General features: G+C 35.8%; 1 protein-coding gene across 22 annotated transcripts in view; it reads left to right on the forward strand.

Moving 5' to 3' along the window:
* Positions 1–12,135, forward strand: part of LOC108113975 (ecdysone-induced protein 74EF) — a 118,017-nt gene that overhangs the window by 19,660 nt on the left and 86,222 nt on the right. For 21 of the 22 annotated variants that reach the window (XR_001772726.1, XR_001772727.1, XM_017224694.2 and 18 more), the window contains one exon: positions 7,716–8,218. Coding sequence is in view for 20 of the 22 variants with exons in the window: in XM_017224694.2 (XP_017080183.1) it covers positions 8,156–8,218 (63 nt within the window). In the remaining 2 variants the exon portion in view is untranslated. Of the gene's footprint in view, positions 1–1,846; positions 2,009–7,715; positions 8,219–12,135 lie in introns of those variants that run through there. The other variant, XM_017224695.2, reaches the window with a different exon arrangement.

A 12,135-nucleotide genomic window follows, 5' to 3' on the forward strand; every position in this document is an offset into this window, starting at 1 on the left:
AAATAATGAAACCTAAACTTATGCCTTCCATAACGTTATGTAAATTTTCAAATTTCTAGCCACTCATGTCTGGCAAATTGTTATCACTTATGTCCTTATTTCTTCTCTTTCTTTTTTTCTGTCTGTATTTTCCATGTAAATGGATATTTGCATATTTTCAAGGATTCTAAACTCGAAAACACGCACACACACTGTTATGTTAAGTCCTTGAGTTTACCACTGTATTTATGTGTTGCTTTTCCCAAAAAAAAATAAAAAAAAAACTTGTCACACAGCTTGGACATTTTTAAGATGTTTTTTACACAAAATTGTGACATGTGTTGGTCCTCTCGTCCCACGGCCACCCCACTTTTCATCCCCAAAAAATGAATTTTCATTCTCTGCTGTCGTTTAACATTTTTTGTTGTTGCTGGCGTCAACTGTCCACCTTTTTTGGCATGTTTGACCAACCGCATGTTGTTTTGCAGGACGATGGGTAAAAAGGTTTCTAGTAAAATATGTATTAAAGTTATTAGAGTTTCCCAACTTTCCAAAATGAAAATTTAACTTTAAAGGTTGAGAGTTGGGAGCTATAGAATTCTGAAAGGGAAGAAAAGTAAAGCTCAGAGAGTTTTTAAATTGATTTTATGGATAAAGAAGCTATATTACAAATTAATTAAAGGGATCTTAAGTGACTTCATCTTAGGCTTTATTTACCAAAACAGAAGCTTAGTAATCACATTTTTCAACCCTTGTCAAACAAAGTAAAGGTTGAAATCAATTTCGATAATTAAAGTTTTCCTTTATCTCCCAACAAAATAATCAAGCAAAGTATAGCTGATTAATTTTCACAAAACCATTAGCAAATTTAAAAAGAAAGAGCTTTTCCAGAGATAAAAATTACAAAAATTTCTACGATGAAAAGCAAAAAGCAATTGTCATTATATATAACAGCAAATTCTTTACCAATTTTATTCACTTTCATTACTTTTTGTAACCCCAAAAAACTGACGCTGAAAAGTATGCTACAGCGATTTCTAACAATCATTGTCAGTCCTTTGACATCCTCATGCACAATATAAATCACCAACCGAATGGTGTCAGTGCAACAATCCACCGAACAAAGACTAATTGCTGGCACTACCACAGCAACACCCACTTCACCGACGACCACCCACTTTGAATGCAGTTTTCCATCTCAATCAAGGCAAAAAAAAAACAAAAAAGAGAAAAAACCGAAACTGGAAAGCTGGGAGAACGGAAAAGACCGTTAATTGTTTCAATGTCAGGCAGCAGAGCACAGCAATTAATTGAAGGTCAAGCAATTGACATGGAAAGCAACAACGCTACAACGGCAACAACAACTGGCTGCAGCCAGAGGCAACAAACGATTTATGCACCAAGCGATAAACCTCAAAAACCAACAAAAATACCAACAACAGGGAGGAACCAGAAGTACTAACTACAACAAATATCCTGAGAAAATGAAAGCAAAAATAAGAAAATCCCTTTTTAGGAAGTAGTTTTAAGAATTTTGAAATAAATAAGTTTTTGGTATTTTTTTGGTATATAAATTTGGTATTTAAAATACCAAATTTTAAATTTTGGTATTTTTTAATTAGTAATACTTAACACTTAAAAAGTGATTTTACTTGTTTTTGCACTTAAAAAACTATACAAAAAAATATTTTAAATATAACAAATGTAAAAAAAATACCAAAAAAAAAGGGCATCTGGAACATATTTCAAAAATAGCCAAATTTTTATGTTTCAATCCTGCGCAGCAATTTGTAAATGTAAACAAAGCTAACGATGAAGCAAAGCAGAGAGCGGTTGGGAGAATTTTCCGGGGTTAAAAGAGAGCTGGGAAAACTGTTATACGTGCGCTCTCTCTCTCTCAGCCTCTGACGAAAACCGCTTTCCCTCAATTCAGTACGCCCGCAGAACTCGTCGGTGTGAGTAAGTGCAAGCGGAAGACACCCACCCACTTATTCTCAAAAAAAATACCGCCACTCTCTCAATTATAATGGTAAGACAAACCGAAGCGATTCTCGGCTTACCAGCGCGTTTTAATTTGATGCGCAAACAAATGTTTTTAATGCCCAAAGTTTGGGAACATAGCAAAAGTAGAATTCACGCGCGTAAATATTTGCGGCTAAATTAGGGGAAATTCCCCCCCAAACCGCCAAGCAGGTGCTTCCGTGGAAAATTGCTTTAGTTTCTCTATTTTCTTTATTTCTCAACATTTCCAAATTAAAATACCCCCACCAGGATAATATCATTTTCTTTTTTTTGGTTATCTCTTTTGTTACGTTTGCTTTTCGATTTCCTCGTTTTCTGCCAAAGATAAATAACCGGAAAAAAATCTGAAAAACAAACCTCGCACAAAACCAATCAGCTGCAATTCCCATGGGTGAATTTCCACCGCCCCCTAATCAAGAAACGGAAAAATCAAACCAAGCAGAGGAAAACCTGCAGCATCAGCTGCGTTAAAATAAAAGATTCATTCCGTTTATAGCCAAATGTGAAGGAAAAACAAAAGGAAATGGGAAAATGTCACAAGTTTTATTGGAAATATTTTCGGGAAAAAGTCTAGATGGAAATTGGAATGGTCTTAGAAATAAATCTTCCAATTGTCAGATGATGAAAATTCTGCAATCGAAGTTTGTTATTAGAAGAAGAAATATTCTTAAAAAATACACAATGATCATTCAATTATTTTTTATTTTCCAACCAAATATTTCGATTTAAAATAAAATTCCCTAAGCAACTCATGTATCATTTACGTTGCCATAAAATGTCAAGCAATTTCTCCAATTTCCATATTAAATTTCCCTCCATTTTCCTATTCAATTTCGCACAACCCATATGAACACACAATTTCCCGCATTAAATCACTCATAAAACTCCGTATGGGGTCCCCAAAAAGCGAGCTACAATTTTTCACTTCAATGTCAAAGGTTGTGCAAACATTAAACATGGGTTAAGGCGACGAGCAACAATTTCTCAGCATACGAAGGGCAGAAAAATAAGAAAATTGTCATAAAGTGAGTAAAGCAGCTTGGCAGGGAGTTTTGGCCACATATTGGGGTGACTCGGTTTCTTGTCAAATGGCACAGCGGGTTCACCCTAAGCATGAGTTTTAGTCAACTTCCAAGCTAAAATGTTGCCCCTTTGCCCCCCCCCCCAATGGCTGCCAAACCACTTTTGCTGCGTAAATTTACGGGCACCGCAGTCGCCATATTAAAAAGCATAAAACAAACAACGAAACTTCAGAAGAGAAGTAAAACAAAACATAAACTTGTGGCCAAAAATGCTTGCTTAATGGATGGTTAAAATATATTTATATAATATTGATAATATTTAAAATTAAGAAAGACAACATAATCAGAAATCAGCAAACTAATTCACTTTGAAATAACCAAAAAGCAAATTAAGTTTCCAAATTATTAATACCTGCTTTAAATTAGCTAATAATTTAAACAATATTGTTTACCTTTTACACATCATTAAAATTAGTCATTAAATAAGCTACAAATTGGAATAAATATTCATGCCAGAACGAACATTTCCATTTAATAGTGTTGATTTATGTCGAGTCTAGTAGTTTGTTTGTTTTTGGTCAATGGTTGGGCGTAATTTAATATGCAAATTATTAAATTAATTGAAGTACATTAATGGCATTTTCAATAAATTACACAAAGCAGAGTTTATTATTTGGCATCAAATTATAAAAAATAATATTTAATCAGAAATAATAATTTCTTCATTCATTTACCACTAACTTCAGTGTTTCATTAGATTCAGTTAATAATTTTGTTTACCTATAAAATCCTGTTTTTTACACTTTTGAATTGCATTTCCCACAAGGTGTTTTGCCTTCTCCTTAAAGTCACGTTGCATGCAATGAGTGGGCGAATATTTATGGAAATATTTTACGCGTGACAGCGGAACGTTTTGTTTTTCCTCGATGCGTTCGCTGCCTTGGGTTGGTTATACGCTCGACCGTTTTCCCCCAGCCGAACCGAACAAACAGAGAAAGCCAAAACGGAACAGTGCTGAACAAACAAAACAAACATCTCACAATGCAAACAACGAAAAGTTTTTCTTCATGCGCATAAAGTAAAGCGAAAAATAAAAACACGAAAAGAAACGCAACGAAATAAACAAGTAAATAAAACAACCCAGACGAAGGCAGCCAGTCAAAAGTTCATCATAAAGCAAAAAATTTACTTGCAACTTTGCCACCGAAGGCGAAATCCTTCAAAGTTTTCACGTTTCGTTTGCGGAAAAACCAAATGAAATGAATTTCTGGGCCATTAAGGGCTTCGACCAATAAAGTTCACGGGGTTAAAACTCAAAGTTGAATTTGAAAATGACAATAAGGACAACAACTTAGAAGTGGTTAAGGGTGAAAATCAGAGGGGAAAGTTTTTGTGGAAATCCTCGATTAAGTTTTATGTTTTTTGGTTTTTATGTTTCTCGATTTGGGGTTTTATTTTGAATGGATCATTATAGTGGGTGAGGGATAATCGGATTTTTTACTCTTAAAATAAGAGTAGTTATCGTTAAAAATATTTTTATAACAAGAACATGAATCTTTTTAACTCCAAATAGCATTTTTATACAGACAATATTAGTATTAAGTCCTTAAAATATTGCTAATAATGAGTTTCAGTCATAAAAAAAAAGAATAAAAAAGTAATAGAAACATTCAAGCTTCACCCATTACAAAATCCAGCCAAGCTAAAAACATTCAATGAAAATGTAACATGGCTAAAATGGCTAGGAAAAATCCACTTCCGAATTCCCCGGGTAGCAATTTCAGCTGGACTTGAGTGCGATAAGCAAACCATGACTGTAAAACACCATTCGCAACAACTTCAATTTGTTAAACCCATGCAAATCACATTCACTTTTCCACACACACACCCATATACACGTGTGGAAAACTCGAACGAACACTAAGCTTGTTGAGCAGAAAAATAAAGGAAAAGTCGGGTAAGGAGACGGTATACTTGTATGTGTACATAACAAATGCAACGAGCATAACTTTGTCTGCTTCGAATGGCCATTAGAAGTGCATTTCCATTCAAGGGTCGGGAAAAAGAGGTGAAAATGGTTTGGGGAAAAGGGCCACCTTAATGGCTATTGAAAGCGACTGATGGCAACTTTTACTGTTGCATTGCCTTGCTTCTTGGCTGGCCTTCTTTTTTCCCCTTTTTCTTTTTTTTCAACGTTTTTCCTTGCACATCCTGTTAACCGAATGCCCTTTTCATTCATTTATGTATAGACAGACACACACAGACACCCATATATCGAGTTAACTGCATTTTACATTTGCTAACAACATTGCTACCTCATATCCTACCTGAACTTTCCTTTACCACTCCCCCTCCTCTCCTTTACTTCTTGGGTGAAAATGGTAAACGGAAATTGTGCATATTTCACTTACCATCAACGCTGAAATGGCAAATGGCGCACTCGAGTTGTCAGCGGTTGTTGGCGGAATAGCGGGGTAAATCACAAGGAAAGTGGATGAAAATCAGGTGTCTGAAGGAATACCAGGAAACTAGATAGGGGAGGGAAATCAATTGAATCGAAGTTTAGATACTCTAATTTTCTATATTTATTCAATTTATATTTTTATAACAAATATTAGTTCTATTCCATATTCTTTTTTATTGAATTTTTTAAATTTCGTTTATAAAATATTTTTTACTCCCAAAACACCTCAAAATTTCCATCTACCTTCCCGGAAAAGCTGGAAAAACGAAAGTGCAAAAGCTGACTGCAAATATTTGTGAAATCAAATGGCAGCCTGGGGTCTCAATCGCATTCAATGTGTGTGTGCGTGTGTGTTGATGTGCTAGTGTATGTGTGGATGTCCCGGGCTTATAAAATGTTAACTGTAAATAAATTATTAGCCAACTGGTGCTTCGATGTGGAGTCCTGAAAAGGCAGGCGATAATGGGTAGGGTGTTGGCAGCAACTTCCGCCTCTGCTTTGGTACAGTGAAACCCAGTGTATGGGCGTTTGTTCTGGGCAGAATGTTTGCCAACAAGCAGCGAGTAACGAGACAATTACCACCGGGATGGCATTGCCTACCATTTTACCCCAGGGGTCCCAGTCAGATGCAACTTTGAATAGCTTTACACACTAGCACACTTTCACAATCGCAAATGTGTGCCAGCAGATGGATACAGTGGTCACTCGATATAGATGATAACTGTAATACTTTTTATAAAATGTTTTTATACCCTTAAAAATACAATGTAAGCTAAAAACCATAACCAATATTATTTAAAATAATTTTAAAAATAAATTCCCTTTCCATTATCATCTAGTGTTCACTGTACTGTACACACATTGATAAGCAAAAACTGTAGCGTACATTGCAGCATTGGCGAGAATGCTGTTTCTTCTTCTCCTCTGTGTGGGCGGTTAAAGGCTCAAAGGGGCGTGGCTGCAGGGCGGCTTGTCTGCGTAGACAACGTGTTAAGCTTCAGTGGTTCGCCACTGCAAATGGGACACATTAGCAATGTAGTATGTTCGTTTGGTATGGTTGAAAATGAGAGGTGGCGGGGTTGATGGAAAAACTCAGCTGCCGAGGGGGAAAAGTGGTGAAGTGCGTGGGTGGCGACACAAGCACCCACCATGTGCCAAATGTGTCAGCAGCAGTTTGAAGGCGCTTAGTTAGCAATATACTAAGTTTCTAAATATGATAAGATATATATTTTTTAATACTCTTACAAGTTATGGTGGTTTTTTTTAATATTTTTTTATATTATATATTATTATATAATCCTAAAAATAATATATAAGAATGTTAAAAAAGTTTAGAAATATCTTACATATAACATGTCAAACTTTTTACCAAAGCTAAAATACCCTTTGAAGGAATAGAACACTGAGAGAAGGCAACAGGAATGCCTTTTCAGAATTGCTTAATTTTTGCATCTCCCTGGAATGTCCCACTCCCATTACGAGCATTTTTTTCTGGAATTTCCCCCTCTCTGTTACCAAATGCAGCAAATGAATTTTTATGTTCTTGTTATTTATGCAAATTGCAATGCGAATGCAGAGGAACTGAAAAACGCGCGTATTTAAAACAAAGTGAAAACCGCGCCAACATAAATTGAAAAAAATTAAGGCGAATATGGAGGAAATTAGCCAAGAGAAGCATTCTCAAAGAGGGAGAAAAGTGAAATAAATGCTTCCCTTTTTTGTGGCTTTCTCTTATGGCTGTGCAATGTCCAATGACAGGAACATAAAATAAATTAGCCTTGCACAAGGTTGTAAAATGTTGGAAATGAATTTGTAAGGGTTTTCTTCTAAAAAAACCAAGCTTCGCACTTATATTTCAACTTTTTTTATACTTAAACAATTTCTATTGCTCGTTGACCTTTTTCAATTTGCCTGCGTCTTTAACCCATTTTCCTTTGCCATTTTTTCATCTCATCTGTCAAGATGAAAAATCTTAAAATGTCTAGCAATCAATTGAGTTTCCCTCACATGCCAATTCCTGCTAAGTTGGAAGAAATTTATTTACGTCCTTTGGGAGGGAAATATATCAAAGCACGTTATCGATCATTGAACTTTTAAAATCTTAAGATTAAATTTCAGTATTAACTTATTTTTATCTTTATTCCATATATTGGCCCAAGTAGCACTGAACAAATAATATAAAACTCCTTCCTGAAATACTCACTCCTTTTCCTCTTTCTTTATTTCAGGTATCTTAACATAAACAAGAGATGAGGCCACATCGAAATCCCTTAATAAACTGCTAGAATCAAGAGGTCAGCCCCGCCCTTACCACTAGCGCCCACTTGGGATTTACCGTTGGGGAAAATCACGTCGGCATTTTGTAGTGGCGACACGTTCCACTGGCCATAGTAAAAACCACAATAAAAACAACAAGAAAAGCCACAAGATAAACTGCAAAAATAACTGCGCTTCCTTACGAAAAAATCTCGGAAAATTTCAACGCGAATTCAATTAGGTGCTAAAATAGGCGAAAGCCTCTAAAAAAAAACTAGACAAATGTCAAATCACAAATAATTCAATAAAGTGTCAATTGTGCATTGATATTTACGTGATATAAATAAAGAACAGATAAAATATCTATTCGGACATATAATACACTTCGAAAATTGATCAAAACCTACAACAAATGTCTGCGTCGGCAGTGGAAGTTAATGGAAGTGTTCCGCCAGTGGAATTTCATATGAGAGAGGTAAGATTTCAAGAAAATTTTAAAGGTTTTCCCTTAAAGTTAAGCAAATAGTTTACTTTCATTCAGTTTTCATAGACGCCTTAAAAATTTTGGAATAGAAAATATTTTCTCATTCCGTTTTGACTCGAACCCTGGCAAACTGTAATAACCGTTAGATTTTCGCTCTATCTCCGTCTCTTTTGCGCGTTTTGTGCAGATTTTTTGGCGCTACTATCGCGTCAGTTGCTCGGTCAGTTCTGAAAACTTGGCAGTTTTCTAGCTAAACCTGGAAATACAAAGTATTCAAATTTTGAAAAAAAGTAGTTCCTTTTAATTTTTTACCAAACAGCCTCTCAGGAAATTATTGCCAACTATTCAGGTAACTAATATAATTAGCAAATACATGTTTGCATAATTATTTGTTGATACAAACATAGCTATTCTGATCCGTATTAGAGATTTATCAACTGGAGCTGTCATCACTAGTGCACTTGCGCGGACTTACAGCGTCGGCGTCAACGGCTCTGCTTTCAATCTCTTATCTCGCTTTCTCACTAGTGTCTTATTGGTTCTTTTTGAGCCTTATTTTTGATCATCTTTCGGTGTTAGGCCGCTGCTTTGTCTCTGCCGACTCCATTTTGAGTTTTAGTCTTCATTTTCGCAACTTCAAGCTCCTTCTTCAGTTTTGTACGCGTCGTGAACACGTTAACCGCTTTTATTCGCTTTGAAATTTTTTATCAATTGTTTTTATGTGTGCTGAAATCTGTGTAAAAATTCTAAGTGTTGTTAAAAGTTATTTTAAGCCCACAGAAATGGATCAGGATTGGCCATTTGAAATTGAAACTCAATGTGGTGCCGTTATTGGAAATTCCATAACGGGAAAGTGGTGCATTTTCTATCGCTGTTGTCAAATCAACGGTGAGTTGAACGATGAGTGGAGCAATTTAAATCAGGAAATTTGGGTTCGTTTTTTGTTATTATTCTTTAGTTGTCATAATTATTTTCCTTTTAAGATTTCGTTTTAAGATCTGGTACAGTTTAGTTGCTTTTAAAAAGTTTTTCTTTCCTTATTCTTCTTTTTTCTTATTCCACTTTGAGGCCTGGACTTCGGCACAAAACTTTCCGATAAGTTTTCTCTCTATCTCAGTCGCACTTACGCATGCTCTTGCACCTTTCGCAGACTGCTTGGCGCTACTTCTGCTCTACTTACTTTGTCAGTGCTGATAGCTGAAGCCTTTTATAGCTAAGGCCGACAAAAATACTGTTGTTCAATTCTACGGATAAATACTTAAAATGAGTAATATATAATAGCTTTATTTTGTATTATAAAGCAGCTTATCTAAAAAATGTTATAAAGTTTGGCTTTAAAAAATAATTTTTCTTATTAATCAACAAATAGCTATTTCTAGCTAAATTAGCTATATTTTTATTAAACAGTTTTTAGAGCTGTCATCACTAAAGCACATTTGCTGACATTTTTTTTGCGTCGAGGGCTCTGCTTTTGACATTTTCTTTGTCCAGTGTTTCTCTGGTTCTTTTCGCGCTCTATCTGTGATCCTCTTCCGTTCCTCTGTCATTGCTTTTGCCTTTGCTTACTCCATTTTTCTTATAAGCCATTATTTTCCATTTGTGTTTCTTTGTGATAGAGCTTTTATAACCTGTTGCCTTTGCCAGGAGCTTTAAAGCTTTTACCATGTCCGCTCTTATCCACCAGATGGCATTTGGGTAAAAGGACCAGCTTTGGTATTAAGTTATGCTGGTCAACACCTTAGGTGGAGCCACTGAACCAAAAGGACGAAAGTTTTCGACGGCGAATTAAAAAGCTTTCGGCTAAGGGCGAAGAAGTGAACTTATACTAAAGTTTAGTATAAGAGTTTTACAAGAAACAATATTTATATGCAGTTATTATATTTTTAATGGAAATAAATGGAAATAAGATAATAAACTTTTAAAGAACAATTAACTATAAAATTGGTAAATTCTCTTTGTTTTTAAGATTGGCCAATATGTTAATTTTTAATATATAAAAAACATAAAAGTGCTTAATTTTATCAACTCCTTATTAGCTTTTCTTTAAAGATAGTTTTTTAAAATGTACATATATGTCTGAAAATTGTGGTAAATTGTTGGAAATTGGACCATTTAAGGGCCCTAAATTTCACCTGTTCCGTAACTGCGAGCCCCGATCCCTGCTAATTTGGTTAGACTCTGTTGGCAATTCACTCAGACAGTCGTCCTTTTCGTCGTTCCACGGACTAGGCCAACTTTTATTGACTTCCGCCGCAGTTCGCAGCCATCGCAAAGTGCAAACTTCTGTCGGCTCCCAGGATCTCTTGTCCCGCCACGCCCCTCCCCCTTTTTTTTGGCCAACTCCTCTGCATGGCTAACACAATCACAAACAGAAGTGGAACGTGGAAAAGAGGGAGGGGGAATAGTAGACAGCGGCTGGCCAAAAGCAAACATCGAAAATCAACATCAGCCACCGCTGCCACCAACAACAGCAGCGGCAACAACAACAGCTATAGCCACTAAAATCACACATCTACACTGGGAAAAATAGTTGAGCAGCTTTAATAGAAACTTTAGGTAAATTAAGAAAAAGGAAATACGTTTTAGATACTTTTTAGGTATTTAAGAACTTAGTTCTTAACATAAATTTTGGCTCAAGTTAGATTTTCGTGTAGCTCTGTTCTACTACCTCATTTCTCTCAGTGCAGTCACACTTACTCCTTAGCACTCACTCACGAAATGGAATTTTCGGCGCTGCAAAATGCAAAAGTGAATTTAGTTTGCCATTAATGGGCCAACTTTTGAGCTAATGCCACGAACTGAAACTGGCAACAAAAGCCGTCAACAACAACCAGACAACGACAAGCAACGACAACAACAACAATTTCGTGTCTAATTGGATAAGCAGGCAGACCAAAAACAACAACAACAACAGCCCAGCAACACAGAGATTTTTGAAATTTTTCGGCTGTGTCCGAAATTCAATTAACTTCAGCTGCATTTCGCACTTTTTAGCGTTTTTTTTTGTTGTTGCTGTCCCTATTTGCGGTTGTGGGCGTGGCATTGATTAAGCGCTTTGTCGAAAAAGTTTCTTGTGAGCTAATTTCTATTGCTTAATTATAACAAATTGTTTGCGTTTTTGACCCTTTTGAGTTGGGCTTTATTTTAATTAGCCTAAATCGAGGGATGGAAAAATATATAAAATTAATAAGATAATTAGATAAACTACAATATAAATCTTGATTTTAAGAAATATAGAAGGAAGTAACTTAATCATTTTATGAAGTACTTCCTTTAAGAACTCTTCATGGACTTCACTAAAATAAACTCCAAATCTGAGTGTCAAAAAGTGAAATTATTTTTGCTTTTTTGGCCAGGAACCTGCTTTTGGGCCATCTTGCATAAGAAGGCCTCTTCTATTGACTCCATTTGGGCCTTTTTCTATTGGCCACTAGCCAAAATGTCAATTCCAATTCGCTCATCACGTTTTTACTTCCGTTTCCCCTCGACATCTTTTTTCTCTGCGTGTTCCTTGTTACTGATTTCAAAATCAAACTGACAGTCTGCCATTTGTTTCTTTTCTAAAATACTGCGGAAATTATCATAGCAAAAAGGGGATATATATATATATATCTATATAGAGAGAGATTTCTTGTTGGGAATTGTGAGAAAACATATAGTTTATTTATCTTTTTCTTTTGGCTTGCAGCAAAAGGCAATCAAGATTTAGTTGGTGGGGAAAATTGGGTGGAAAAGTGGGAGAACGACGATACACAGCCTCTGAAATGGAGGCAGACATGCATGGCGGCATTTCCGGTTGCTTGGCACCATTAGTGCAACTGCCACGCCCCCTTAAGAAACGCCTTTACGCCCTTTTTCTCTTAGTATTTTTCGACTATATATTTTTTTTTGTATTTTTTGTGACTTTT

Source organism: Drosophila eugracilis, unplaced genomic scaffold (assembly GCF_018153835.1).
Source record: "Drosophila eugracilis isolate 14026-0451.02 unplaced genomic scaffold, ASM1815383v1 contig_2154, whole genome shotgun sequence".
Classification (NCBI taxonomy): Eukaryota; Metazoa; Arthropoda; class Insecta; order Diptera; family Drosophilidae; genus Drosophila; species Drosophila eugracilis.